At 46.1% G+C, this 15,064-nt stretch overlaps 1 protein-coding gene across 5 annotated transcripts in view; it reads left to right on the plus strand.

Moving 5' to 3' along the window:
- The first annotated feature begins 1,922 nt into the window (after positions 1-1,922).
- FUNDC2 (FUN14 domain containing 2) overlaps positions 1,923-15,064 on the plus strand; it is a 30,063-nt gene continuing 16,921 nt past the window's right edge. For 2 of the 5 annotated variants that reach the window (XR_013347068.1, XR_013347069.1), the window contains exons 1-5: positions 1,923-2,058; positions 4,640-4,787; positions 7,537-7,612; positions 9,309-9,443; positions 10,114-10,577. Coding sequence is in view for 3 of the 5 variants with exons in the window: in XM_077825942.1 (XP_077682068.1) it covers positions 1,923-2,058; positions 4,640-4,787; positions 7,537-7,612; positions 9,309-9,443; positions 10,114-10,191 (573 nt within the window). In the remaining 2 variants the exon portion in view is untranslated. Of the gene's footprint in view, positions 2,059-4,639; positions 4,788-7,536; positions 7,613-9,308; positions 9,444-10,113; positions 13,765-15,064 lie in introns of those variants that run through there. The other 3 variants (XM_077825945.1, XM_077825943.1, XM_077825942.1) reach the window with 2 other exon arrangements.

The following is a 15,064-nucleotide window of genomic DNA, read 5'->3' on the forward strand; positions in this document are numbered from 1 at the left end:
CTCTCTCAGACTATAAGCTCGGTTTGCAGTCTCTAAGATTTGTGCCGTGGTCATGCCCATTAAATCCTCCTTTTTTTGTAACTTTCTCTTAATATCAGGGGCTGCTCTGCTCGTAAAAATTCCCTTAATAATTGACTCATTTGCCCGATCATCGGGGTCTGCATCAGTGTTCTGTAGAATGGTGTCCCGAATACGCTGTAGAAAGGCCCCTGGGCTTTCTTTTAAATCCTGCATTACTTCATATGGCTTTGCCCAATTATTATGTCGGACAGCCGAGTAACGGAGTCTATGTAAAAGCAACTCCTTATAGGAGGTAAGGCGGGTCATATCCCTTTGATCATTTGGATCCACCTGGAGTCTGCTCGGGGGACTTACAAGGTGTGGGTCTAGGGGCCGAAGGGGACACCAGCTCTGCCATTACAGTTAGGGTGGGGGTCTGGGGACTAACATTAGCTGCTACCGAACCGGTCAGAGTCAGATTACAGTGCTGTAAAATATCTGGTCGAGTACATAAAGTCAGAAACAATGCACATACATATGTTCATTCCATTTACCCATTCACTGACAAAACAAAACTAATTGGAGGATCGTGTTGTAATTAATTGACCCTCCTGGTGGCCATCACTCCTGGTCCTCTAGTTGATATTGAGGCCAGTCAACTGTACAGAATCGTTTTAATTGGCTCTTAGTCATCGGATCCGCACCAAATACCTTCCAGTTTGCTAGAATGCACTCTAGGGGCGTACACCGTGCCCTAACCCCTGAGCTCTGTCCCTGTCCCATACCTACAGGGCAACTCTGGGCGTCCCCAGGTTCCAACAGAGCATACAATCCGGATTTCAAAAGGTTCCTACCTTATCCAAGCGACCAGTTCTTCACTGTGGCCTGCAGCTGCTCCTCCCCCATGTCTAAGGGACCGGTTGTTCACCGCCGTCCACAACTGCTTCTCCACTATATGAGTGCGTTGCACCATTGTGCCCTCCGGGGTCAATCAAATCGCGTCTCCTTTGAGGCCACGGTGAACTCACTGGTGCGCACTGGGCGTCGGTTCTCGCCGCAATCCTCGACCTCCAGGAGGGGTCCAGGGAAGGCTAATTTGCAGCCTCTGGCCCACCCAGGGACGCCAAAAGCTGTTGCCGGCACCCAGTGCCAAGAGGCTGAACAACAGCTTGAGTTGGTTCGTTACCAGGTGTGCTACACTCAATTATCACAACGGGGTGGAGAAGCAGAAAAGTTTATTTGAAGCTTCAAATAGGTACAGGGAGATTTGAATCTCAAATCCTGTACCCAGAGCAGGAAGTCACACAGGCTTTTATACATCCTTTTTCCCAGCATACTTATCCAATAGCAAGCTGCCCCAAGTATCCATATAGCCAGCCAACCCAATTCCTAGCTAGTTTCCTGGTTCTCTGTATCATTGGTTAAACTATACATAAAGCTGCTTTATTCAGCATTGTTCTTCCATCTCTGTCCTGTTTGGCCTTGCTTAGTTTCAGGCAGTCTGACTCTGCAGCATATTGTTGCAGATCCTCAGCATAACTGCTGTGTGTGCCTCCAGGCGGGGGGGCCAAGGACACTTGGGCCTAGTACGCAGAGCTGCTGCGAGTGCCTCCAGGCGGGAGCGGGGGACAAGGACACCTGGGCCTAGTGCGAGGGGGTTCATCAACACTCGTGGTCTTCCATCCGCTCGAGTTACCTAGTGGCCATGCCCCAGTGTCCCCAGCATTATGACCACGAGTTGGGTGTATATGGGCGGGAAGGAATCATGATCACGTGACAAACGAGGCTGAGGAGGGGGATCACGAATACAGACAGAGGGTAGGTCGGTGGGGAATCAAGGTCACATGACCAGGGTATCTATGTGACGTATGTCAGCTCAGGTGTCACGTGGCGGGGGCCTGGCGAAGTCCGCCACGGGTGAGATGGGGGAGGAGGAGGAGGAGGAGCTTGTGTCACGTGTCCAGCTCCGCTCCTGCGCCTCGCTCATCCGGCAGCAGCAGGAGGCGAAGCGCCGGCGGTGGGCGCGGCAGCGAGCGCGCGGGATGGCGGCGGGCGGAGGTGAGAGCCCTGCCGGGGTCTTGCGCTTGCGGCCTGCGCGCAGCTCGCGAGCTTGACCCTGACCCGGGGCGCTCTGCTGGAGGCCGCTGCTCCCCACCACACTGGGCCGGGAGTGCCTGGCTGGGCTCAGCACCCTCTCGGCCCCCAACCGTGGGTGTTAGGCGCTCCTAGCGGGCGAGCGCTCTCTGTTCTGGGTCTGTGCAGGGCCCGGTCCGCGACTGGGCCTCCCGGCGCGGGGGTCAGGCCACAGTCCGCGGCCTGGGCCTGCTCGGCATGGGGGCACGTATGCAGCCTTCGGTGTGTCCGAGCGTCCCTTTTTACGGGGGCTGCCGCTGTCAGCCCCCCTCTGCCGCGTCCATGCCGCCCACAGCCTGCTGTAAAACAGCTTGTAAACAACAAAACGTGTTGTGCAAACTATCAGACAGGATCTCTCTCCCAGTGAAAGATAATGGCGTTTAAAAATAAACGTGGTAGTCGCTAAGGTTAACTGGGGCTAATTCTGCTGCTGTTAGCCTGGTTTCTGTGGTTTTCATTTTTTAAAACCTGGTAATGTAGATTGTGCTGCTTTGACAATGGCAAATATAGCCTTGTACATTTAGTGAAATCTTTTTTTTCAGACAAATGGTTGGTGTCAATGGAACATCATTACCTATATGAAAACATTTCCCCATCAGTGAGAACAGTAAACTGAGTGTGGTTTCAAAACCTCTAAAGTTGCCTTAGTTTGTAAGTTTTAGAATGTTGTAAAGCATCATTTTAATTGGCTCTTGATCACTGCTTGATTGTGAATTTTTAATGTTGATTAGGTAGTATGGTATCTTTAATATAAAATCAAACTCAAATTTCTAGTCTGGGTCCATTCAGAGTAAATGTTTCTTATGGGAGGTTCCATGTTCTGGCAGTATATGAGCAGACGCCCCTCTGTCTTATCTGTACATCCTTACTTGTAGTATAATGTGATCCACAGAGAATTTGACTTCTGTGCAGTCTTCCTTTTACCCATTTTTATCATCATTCCAAGTCCTGTAATGAGGAATATTTAGGGGGAGGGAATGGGAAAATTAGTGGACATCAGGGTGATAGCAGTTCCCTCTCCCCCCCCACCCCCTTTTTTTTTTTAAAAAGCAACTGCTTACAGCTGCCTGGACATCTGAGATACTGATCTAACATAGCATACCTGGCATCTGAACTCACCAAGTAACTACTTCCGCAGGGCGTGTATTCCCCAGCTGCCAAAGACATGAGTCCACTGTGATCTTTTCAGCTTTTGCCTCTTGTGTGTAGTATTTCATCTCCATGTTATAGGTTAGCAAACTCCGTGTGTATCGGAGACTGTTTGTCTGACTCAGCATGTTATATTGTAATCCTATGGTTTCCAGTGCTTTCAGTTAACAGTTAAGGAGTCAACATTTTCATTATAAATCCCCTCAGCTGTAAAAGTTTTTTGCTTCAGGCTAAAACTTGGTGTATGTCCATCTGCCAATAGATTTTATTTTTAAAAGTTTGGCATCTTTTGGTCCCTGTCTCTAGGCTTTTGAACTAGCATATTTGAACTCTTAGGATGCAACCTGCAAACGAGCCATCTATTAACATCTCCAGAATACCCAGGGACGCAGGGTTATGTTGACTGTATGTTGCAGTGCTAAGATGTGCAGTAGACCATCTCTGCTGGAGAAGGACAAGAAAGACAAAAATAGGATCTCTAGAAATGGTGCAACTGGCATTTTTGGGCCTCTTATTCTTGGGAGGCTGTCGTATATGAAAAATCAGAAGTACAATTGTTTAAAAACCAAGCCACGTAAACATTCAGAAAGCCAGAACATGAAAGCTACGGCAAAACTAGTAAGTGTGGGATGAACGTCTATTTTGACTATATCACAGCTAGGCATCATAGCAGTGCACTGAGTGCAACTCCCAGGAACAATGGAAAGTGATGGCTGAGGCTGAATTCTTTGGATTTTTTGTTGGGTTTTTTTACATGGGATGGGGGGAGGTTTTTTTCTTGGTAGCAATTTATGAAAGACCCATACCTTTTCTCTTCCCAGTAGCATTTAATTTAAATAATTCAGAGATGGGAAGGATGGTTTCAGCACTGTAGCTACAAACTGGGAATTAGAAGACGTGTGTTCTGTTTCTGCCATTGATATACTGAGTAATCCTTGGCAAGTCACTTACCTCTCTGTTTCTTTTTCCCTGTCTGGTAAGATGGAATGGGAGATTTGCTTAACCCCACAGAGAGGGATATGAAATTTTGTTTATGAATGTTTGCCCAGTGCTTTGAGATCTGAGGCAGACATTATGTAAGTATAAAATGTTATATTAGGAATTTCTAAGACTGTATTTGAGCTGAGAACAGGTGACTAAAGCCACCTGTTCTCTTTAAGGAGGTTCTGTTCCTGCTTCTTAAATTTCATCAGGACAGTACCATTTACCGTGCTCAAAGGCTCCTCATCTGAATGCTACTGGCTAAGAACAGTGGGTTGAAGTACGCTTGACTAGAGAATAAACCTAGTCTCTGCCCTTCAGTGTCGTATTGCCACACTAGATATACTTATGCTCACGTGTATTTTCATATTCACAGCAAAGAAGGACTCCTGCGAGGTGCTGGACCTGGCAGAGTACACCAAGAATCAGCCCTGGTGGCGCAAGCTCTTTGGGCGGAGCTCTGGCTCAAGTGCTGAAAAATACAATGTAGCAACTCAGCTGGTGATTGGAGGAGTCACTGGATGGTAATAAGTCATGGTGGGGTGGTTGTTTTTTTGCTCCCATTGGCAGGCATAGGGTTTCTTTAATGTATGAATGGGGATGGAGTGCTAGACATCAAAAGATCGCATCTGTTTGGTGAGAGATCCCATGAAGCATATGCATGTGGGTGGCAAACAGCATTTCAGAGGTGAAGGGAGATTAGACTGAGCTCTGTGTCTTCAGGCATATCTTGTTCAGTCACATGAGCTTTTCGTAGAATTTAAGGCCAGAAAGGACCATTATAGAATCATAGAAATGTAGGTTTGGAAGGGACCTCAACAGGTCATCTAGTCCATCCCTCAGCACGGAGGCAGGACCAAGTAAACCTGGACCATCCCTGACAGGTATTTGTCCAATGCCGCCAATGTTGGGGATTCCACAACCTCCCTTGAAAGCCTATTCCAGAGCTTAACTATCCTTACAGTTAGAAATGTTTTCCTAATATCTAACTTAAGTCTCCCTTGCTGTAGATTAAGGCCATTACTTCTTGTCCTGTCTTCAGTGGACATGGAGAACAATTGATCAATGGGCTCTTTATAACAGCCCTTAACAGAGGGGTGCCAAATTTTTTCCTGTCGCACCCCCCCACCTCCTTACCAGTCATGGAATCTGTCCATGCTGTGCCCCCTCCCTCCCATTACTGCACAATGCTGAAGGCGGAACTGGGGCAGAGCTGTGGCCAGTGGCAGAGCAGAGCTCCCTCCTTTCCCTGCCTGGGGGCTGGCCCAGGCCCTGCTGCCCACCTCCTGAATGTTCCTTTGCAGCCCCGCCCCCTCCCCATCTTCTTTTCTCAAGACTAAATATGTACAGTTTTTTAACCTTTCCTTGTAGGTCAGGTTTTATAAACCTTTTAATCATTTTTGTTGCTGTCCTCTGGATGCTCTCCAATTTGTCCATTTCTTTCTTAAAATGTGTGTTGCCCAGAACTGACCACAGTACTTCAGCTGAGACCTCACCAGTGTTGAGTAGAGCAGGACAGTTACTTCCCGTGTCTTACATATGAAACGCCTCTTAATACAGAATTTTATGGTCATCTGGTCTGACCACCTGCATAATACAGGCCACAGAACTTCATGCAGTGATTCCTGCATCAAATCCAATAGCCTGTAATTGAAGTAAAGTGTATATTTTTAGAAAGATATCCAGTCTTGATTTTAAAGGCTCTTAAGTTGTGGAGGATCCACCACATCCGTAGATCAGCTGTTCCAGTTGTTAATTATCTTTTGGAACAGATGCTTGTGAGTCTTCTAGGATGACCAAAACCTTGGGGCTATGCACTGGGCCTACAGGCTACAGTATTTTCCCACAGAACTTTCTTGTCTCATCTTCTGAGAAGAGTTCGACCTAAAGGTTCAGTGTACTCAGAAGCAAATCTTCTGCTGTTGAGAGGAAGAATTGGCTTGCTTGTGACTCTGAAGCCACTTCTAGATCTTCCTGTTGGAATATTCCGCTATCCACAGTGCCACTGGGGTGTTCTCTCTTCTAATTAAGATATAGTATAAATTAGGAAGTACAATCAGGACTGCTTTTCCAGCACATTTTTGCTTTTTGCAATAGTTCTCCCCATTCTACTCCAAAGATAAGCCACTTAAAGCATAAAATGTAACCCTACAACATGTATCTATTCGCAGTATGAGCCTGTAACTTCTGTCTTGTGTCCTGGCCGTTTGCACCTGTTTGGAAAAGGATTGCTCTTCTGTTTTATAACCTGAATAGTGCATCTGTATCACCTGAAATAATACTTGATGTGGGTGATGTCAGACAATATATATAGGGCCCTACCAATTTCATGGCTGTGAAAAACGTGTCCCAGAACGTGATATAAGCCCTTCCTCGTGAAATCTGATCTCTCCCATGCTGGAAGCGACCCAGCTGGGGGGCTCCTAGCTGCAAGTCCTGGCTGGGCTGGGGAGAGACAGGACTTGTCGTTTCCCTGCACTGCCTCTCTTGGGAGGAGATCAGACCTCTCTGGGGCTAGGCTCTGGCTGTGAAATTGATCAAAATGGACCATGAATTTGGTAGGGCCCTAATTATATGTCTCCTTACTGCTTAACCAAGTAGTGAGAGCTGTGTTCATCTATGTCTTGATGGCGGGGATGTTCATGTGGGTAGAGGGGAAAAATTCCACAACACCCAGGTGGAACCATAAAGGGGCACAGTCCAAATAGTCTAGACCTACATCTACTCAAGACTATCAGTCTTTAAACTTTTATCTTTACAAACTATCTTCTTCTCCCTTTTTGAGAAACTAAAACAACTGCCCTGGAATGTGCAGGATCCGCTTCACATGTGAAGCGCTCTGCTCCAGAAGCAGCCAGAAAAAATACCAGTCCAGTTACAGTTTTATTCTCTCAGTTGAGAGGATGTTATCCAAGATTCTTGGTCAGAAATGACCATCAAAAAAAAAAATCCCATATTAATGTCATTTGAAAACTTGGCAGAAAATCAGTGGTAAAGGGATAAAAATCTATAGATGGAGTGAGGCTATGCATGTGAAAATTTAAACGGACTCAGTTTTACAGTCTATTGTGGGGTCCCACAGAGATGGCTGCTTTGCCCTTCCTTTCCCTAATCCCAAATTGGCTCTCCTTATTCATCTATCTTCCTTGGTTAGTGAGGCTGTTTCTGGAGTCTGAGTGGTGTTTGCAGAAAGATGGAGTATCTATAGAAAGCCAAAGTGTGTGTGTGGTTTTGGTTCAACTCACTTTCTGGCCTGTCCTCCTTTGATTGTAGGTGTACTGGCTTCATCTTTCAGAAGGTTGGAAAGCTGGCAGCAACAGCAGTTGGTGGTGGCTTTTTCCTACTTCAGGTGCGTATGGTTAGTCTAGGCTTTGTGAAGACTGCTCCTGGGGATAGTTCTGAGCTGCACAGAGAGGTAGGCTGGTCCAGTGGTTAGGGCACTAGCCTGGGTATCAGGAGACCTACATTCAATTTCTTGCTCTGCTAGAGATTTCCTGTGTGACTGTGGGCAAGTCACTTTAGATATGTCTGTTCTGTAGTCCAGGTCTGCAGCTCGGGCAGACATACCTGCATTAGCATGGCTAAAAATAGCAGTATAGATGTGGTGGCAAAGGCTTCACCACTGCATCTACAGTGCTATTTTTAGCAGTGCTAGTGTGACTAGAGCTAATGTGGGTATGTGGCTGCCCAAGCTGCCATCACACCTGGGATTGCAGTATAGACTGTACTTTTCTGGGCCTCAGGTCCCTCTCTGTGAAATGGGGATAATAGCACTGCCCTGCCTCTGAGGTGCTGCGAGGGTAAATACATTGCAAATTGTGAGGTGCTCATATACTATGGTAGTGGAGTTACATTAGTTCCTTTATACAGGCATGCTGCATCACCGTGGGTGGGGCTTCTTCACTTTTAATAGCTGCAACTGAGTCAGATTTGCATTGCTCTGAAGCTGCTGATTTTTTGAAGTTAAGGCCTGTTTTCAAATCCCAGACTGGGCCTCTTCCTTTCTGGACTAGCAGCACCGCAGAAACTGTGCTCTTGACTGAGCGTTGGAGGGAAGCCATGTGCTCAGTAACGACTACTGGCCAAGGCGAGGGGCAGCACTGAACTTCACGGGGCACTGTCCATGTCTGTTCAGCCAGGCTGAGTTTAGCTTTACTGGAAGGCCTCAGAGGGCAACACCCTCCAGAGCCTGGTTAGGGACAAGAAGCCTCCTGTTTAATGTATTCTTTGGGGGCAATGCAGCAATAGAAATTACTCATTTTCTCAACTATATTTTCTTTGGCTTTAAAAATCCTACCCTCCTGGAGCAGGGCAGAGTTTCCTGTGCTGGCTTGCTGGGCCAGGAGGGCAGGAAACTGAAATCTAGATTTCACTGTTGTATGTGAGACAGAATGCAACCACTGGACCCTACCCAGTGATCCCCTTCTTTGTTTGTTCCAGCACTTAAATCGTGTATAACTGCTTTCCCTCACCCCACTTGTTCTCCTTGTTCCGTTAAAGGTGGATGTCTCTTTAAAGCACTGCTCAGGCAGTGTTTCACTGTTGGCCCACCATGACAAGACAAAATACTTATACAGAGACAACCTATTAATAAACCATGCCTTCCCATAGCAGCAGGAGATCTGGAATGTGACAGCTGCATGTAGGCTTTGAATGATACCAATATAACAAACTTGGGGGTTAATAAATGCAGTTGGTGCCAGCTCTGTATTGCAAAGCAGAGAGGCTGACATAGGTTAATGTTAAACAATATGTAAAAATCTCTGCATATGAACTTCCATTGGAGGATCCTACAGATAGAGGTAAGCTGAGGGGTCCTATGTAACTGAACTACTGACTTAATTTCTCCATGCCTCTAGCCCATTTATATTCCCTTTCCATTAATTTAGTTAGTAGAATAGTTCTCACTAACCAAGATGAGATGATACCTTTTAGAGTTCAGTGTGTTATTTGGGTTAGCAATGGGGCAGGAGGGAAAGGAAGGTCTTGCTAGCTAAAGGTTGTGCAGGATTCACTTCATATTTCTTACCACCCCTCAAATGTAGATTGCGAACCACACTGGATACATCAAAGTGGACTGGAAGCTAGTAGAGCAGGATGTGAGCAAAGCCAAGGAGCAGCTGAAATTTCACAGCAGTGGCAGCAAACTGACCCCAGAAGTTAAAAGCAGAGTTGATGAGGTGAGACCACTTCTCCTTCTCAGATCTTTGCCTGGATGTATCCAGATGCTGGAGAGAAGGGTTGGGAACTACTTCTGGGGCTCTTTAAGGATAGCTACACAGTAGCAAGATAGGGTAGTGGGCAAATCTGTTAGATGTCCTGTGAGATCACCAAGATGGCTTCCAGATGGTGTTTCACCATACAGTGCCCTGTGGGAAATCCCCTGGAATCCAGAGAAGGACCTTCTCAGAGCAATTAAGACAGCTAAACAGATAGCACAGTATAAGAGTGGATCAGTCACTCTAGATTCCCTCTACACTCTGGGTCAATGTGTGCAGGGGGCATTTGTCCCCATGCCTCCTGTCTTCTAGATCCTTGACTGTTAATTGTGGTACAGCTATAAATGTTTGAAGCCCCTAATGCACGTTCAGCAGCTGGTCAGAATGTCTGCAGCATGTTGTGATGCCATAGTGTGCAAGCAATGAATGAAGTAGGGAGGGCCACGTCTTTGCCTCCCCTCCTGTGGAAGGGGGCAGAATAGCACTAGCTCTCCTGCTATTAATTTTGGCCATTAGTTGAATTAGGTAGGGATAGCAGCAAGCTGGGTGCAGTGGGTGGGAGGGCTCAATGCTCATCTGACCTGAGTGACTGGTTCTAGAGTGTTTTGACTGTCCTCTCCCCCCTGCCCAGGTGATAACATTTCTGAAGAAGAACGTTATCCTGACTGGAGGGTTTGCTGGGGGATTCCTGCTTGGAATGTCTTCATAGAAACTACACAGAACTGACTACTCTGTCCTTTCTCACCCTCTCCCACTTAGTAAACAGTGGGTTGTGCTGACAGACTCTGCTTCCTCAGGTCCTCCTGCTCCTCCTGGGTTCAAGCCCCCCGCTCCCTGCAACACTGCTGTTAACTTTCCTCCCTTTCCTTTCCCTGTGCCTGAGTTCTGTTGGTACTGGAATCAGTCTAGAGGGTCGTGACGCTCAGTGTCTGCTTGTCGATCTGACTCCCTATCCCACTCAAAATGCCTCACTGCAGTTTTCGGGATCAGTTGCAACCCCATGAACAGCCTGCAAGAGAGAGATCTGAGAACAGGCCCACTGCTGTGCTGCACAAGACTGACCAATATAAACTCTCCTCTTCCAGTGCACACAAGGTTCGTCAAGCTCCTAGTTGACTTGTATTCTCTCTTCTCCGGTAATAGGAAAGCCCATACTTCCTCCAGGAAAATGGTATTTTCATGGCTATCAATGGATGGAGGCAGAACTGTCAGAGGCTGTCTTAGAACATGCTCAGAAATGGACACAGGTGTTTGGGGAAACAACTAATTCCGCAGTGGGTGGTGGCAGAGTGAGTACATGGCAGAAATACTGTTGTAGATCTGTTCTTCTGCCTTCACTCCTCCCTAGACTCTTGCCATTATGTTACACGCAGATGATCACTTATCCATGTTATTTATACATCCCCTTAATGGAATTGTAGCATTGGCACTGGCAATAGAAATTGTGAGTGTTGCATGTCACTATCCCAGATCTTTTCTTATACGTTTTTGAAAGTCATTGGGCATCCCACCATTTAGAAGGTATTCTCCTCTCTCACTCTCTAGCTGGTGTCTCAGCCAGTGAACTTTAAAATGCACTGAGGCTGTATGTGTGGCAGAAAGGCTGCCTGAAATGTCTGTGCATATGACTGAAACCTGCACTACCAGCCCATCCAGTCCGGGATGCATTTCCATAGTGACAATAACTGTAACTTATCCCTGGCATCATATCAGCATTTCTGATACCAAAGCCTTTCTCTGGCTAGTATGGAATTGCAGCTACCTGTAGGTATCTGGTGCACATGGGGCAGGCGGAAGTGGGTGGGTTTCTTCTCTGTGTAGTACTACCTGGGATATGGTGTCCTGGAGCAGGATTCCAGTTTGAGTGCAGAGAGCAGCTGTTCGGGATTTACAGTTTACTTTGAATCCTGAAAGCCATTTCTCTTCCTTTGCAGAGCAGATTCCATCCGTTCTCAGCAAAAGGCTGAATCTTCCAGGCAATCCCCCATCCAGCTGCACCTTAAAATCTCTGGTGACTACCTTCCTGTCTGTCATATGAGCCTTTACTGGGCAGTAGGTGACACATGCTCTTCTAATCATGAGATCCTGTGTTTAAAGAGCTACTGGGCATGTAAGGGGAGCCATTCCCATACATTCCTTCTCCAAACAGAAACTGGCACTTTCGTGCCATAGACAAAGGAGCAGGCATCCCAGAACAGCTCAGTCTGCCTGCCCCTCCCTGCAAAAAATGATAGCATGCTTAACATCTTATCTCTTTGGAAGCTAGACAGTGGGTGATGGGAAATGCAAGAGCATGCTCTATGCTGCTGTCAATCTGGGTTAACTCTTTCCCCTTCGTCAGCTCCATTGACTTCTCCGATTCATGCAAAAACAAGCATGTGTGTCCAGTTGTCCTGAAGTTTATTTAATTCCTGCACCTGCAGACCCATCACTGGGCTATAACATGGAGATGGGTTTTGCCTAGTTTGGAAAGGCAAGTTAACTGTTACCCAATCCTTCAAGAAAAATGTAAAAATAAGAGATCAATTCAGTATTGCCTAGTACTGGGCTTTGCTGATCTCCCTGCTCAGATGTAGTTTGGAGAGGAAGGAGCTCTAGCTGGTGATGAGCACATTCTTGCTGAAGGTTGGTTCTGTTCCCTTCTGAAATCATGCCCTAGAATTGTGCTGAACTCCAGGAGCTAGTTGTGTGCATGGCTGGACACTGTTCAAATGTAGTGTCCATGGCACAAGGATGCACTTTATTATGCTACAGTAATTCCATGCTTACAGTGTTTCGCGCTTGACCTGACTGGAAGCAAGGGATGTCCCCAAAAGAATGCGAGGAGCCCTGAGTACTGGTCCTGCTAGAGCTGTGGCAGCTTGGCAACTGCAGCTGTTTTCAGGAGAGCCCCTGATATTTCATCTGTGTTAACTTTATTTTGCCCTTAGTCTATCCCCTAACGTACAGAGTTTACAAAGTCGGTCACATCACTTCAGCTTTTCTTTCCTCTCTGATCCTATAGGTAGACAGTAGAATACGCCTTTACACAGTCAGAATCTTTGCTGTCTTGCATTCTCTGGCTGTCTACAGCAGGGCAGGAGAAATTGGGCTTATAATATGTCTAATGATATACAGTCAAGTGCTACAGGAATTGTGCAGTGATGTAGGTGCACGATAACTGTTGGTTAGGGAGTGGGGTGGCTAGCTGCTGTGTAGGAAGAAATTCTGTACAGTGGAATGATCTTGATTTTATAAGAACATATCTTGCTGGAACTCTCCTGTTCAAATAGGAAAACAGTGTACCTACACCTCTGCCTGGTGTACTAGCTAACAAAGCTTTTTATTCAGACTTCACTCTTGCAGCCTCCCTCCAAAGACAATGCTGAGTGGAAATGGCCCTCCTTCTTTTCCCTTGGGAGCGACAGTTTTGGGATAACAGCTGTAACTTGACCAATACCTTTGGGTTGGTACCTCTCTCTCCCATTAGCCTGATAATCTGCTGGAAATTTAGCAGTGAGTTCTGCTCATGTGGGTATAAAAACTTGCCCCGGTCTCTTGATTTCAGTGTCCTCCTTTCCAGCTGCCGTTATATTCCTCTTGATGCACGGAGAGACTACTGTGTATGCAAAGACACTGCTGGTGCTATCTTGCTATACCCTGAGAAGCAAGCAACTTGCCCCCAGACCTCAGGGTTGTTCCTACAACTTCCTGCTAACCGATGCCGGTTAATCAGCCCGAATCCTGGGCATAAGGCTCATTCGTCTAACAAGGAATATATTGGGAGTCCACTCTGACCCTGAGATATTTAAAAATAGCTGCTATTTGTCTGGAATATTACAAATGGGTGCCATGGAGCTAAGCAACTGCAAGAAGGAGCTAAAACTTTACTTCTCAAAGCTGTTGCTGGAAGGGTGATCAAACAAGTACAGCCACAGTAGTTTCTGATATGAAGACATAGAGGGAAAGCATGGGGCATCCATGTGTTATTACCACCAAAAGTGTAAAACTGCCAAACTGGAGCTTCCTTAGTACCTCTCATGAAATTCTGTATGCAGCTAAGATAATTTGTTCTGGCAAATGTGATTTTTGTACATAGCATGGAAATCAAATACAATTTTTGGTCATGTCATGGGTGCCAAGATGAAATCTTAATCCCCCTTCTGTTTCGTTTCAACAATCTCTAGCACCCATGCCAGGAAGTTGTGGTTTTAAAAATACACTAGGCTTTTAAGATATTTTTGTACTATCTATGTAGATGCTTGTTGAAGTGATATATTATTAAACTGTTGCTCTAGTTGCATCTTTTGGGGGTCTGTTTTGGGAACAAGCATTGCTTTGCTACTCCCTGCAGTGCAAACACACTGTCTGTGTAGCCTAGAGGAGTGAAAGTAGGAGCAGTATCCAGTACTGTAACTGAAGGAGCAGTCCCTGTAATTCTGGGGAAGACACAACTGGGAATAAGACCAAGATCATTAGGCTCCTAAATACCTCTATCTCCTGTTGAAATCAATGAATATGCTCCTAAATACCTGTGGTGAGCTGGGCCTTAATATCCATGAGAGGGGTTAAGTGGGAGTGTCTCAGCTGCGTGCTCCATGTAACCATACTTCAGTCAGATCTTGCACAGGATACTAGCCTATTGTGCAGGTGCCAGTCACAAGGCAGATGTGTGGGTGAACTGGGCCCTACCTGAGAGCTTTTAATTCACATTGGTTGTAAAAGGAAATTTTTCCAAACATCTCCTCTATTTCTGGGCTGCTAACAAGTTCTAATAAGCTGCCTTTCGTGCAGTGTCTTATGTGAGCATGTTGGGGGCAGTCATGTGAATTCATGCATTTGTCTGGGGCTGGGTAAATGTGGACCTCAAAGGTAATCGTTCCCTTAACTAACCCTGGCTTATCTATGTTTGTGTTGATCCTTTCCCCAATGGGGCAGTTGATGCAATCTCATTCAGCATATGCCTAAGGGGCCTTAGGTTTCCCTCGCTATTTTGCCCTCCAGGGTAAGAAATCAATGACACCTCTGTAAGCTCATGCTATAAGAGTCTCCCTCCTAAACAAATGTCAAACTCCATCCAGTCAACCAAACAGAAGGGAACACAAAAGTAACTCTTGTCCTAAGGCTTCTGCATTGGACACAATGAAAGAAAACTAAGCAGTCAGGGGATAAGAGAGAAGGTCCTCTGGTGGATCATTAACTGCTTGAATAATAGAAATGGTTAGTTTTTACAAGGGAGAGGTGAACAGCAGGGTTCACTAACAATCTGTGCTGTTCAACATATTCATTAATGATCTAAAAAGGGGAGCAAACAGTGAGGTGGCAGGGTTTGCAGATGATACAAAATTACTCAGGACAGCTAAGGCCAAAGCGGATGGCAAGGAGTTACAAAGGAATCTCACAAAACTGGCTGATGAATTTCTATGTTAATACAAAGTAATGCACAGTGGGGAAAAAATAATCCCACCTATGGATACACAATGGGTTCTAAATTAGCTATTCCCATCCAAAAAAGAGATCTAGGTGTCAGCATTAATAGTTCTCTGAAAATATTTACTTAATGTGCAGCAGCAGTCAAAAAAATTAGGCAGCATTAGGAAAGG

This window comes from Eretmochelys imbricata, chromosome 9, assembly GCF_965152235.1.
Source record: "Eretmochelys imbricata isolate rEreImb1 chromosome 9, rEreImb1.hap1, whole genome shotgun sequence".
Taxonomy (NCBI): domain Eukaryota; kingdom Metazoa; phylum Chordata; order Testudines; family Cheloniidae; genus Eretmochelys; species Eretmochelys imbricata.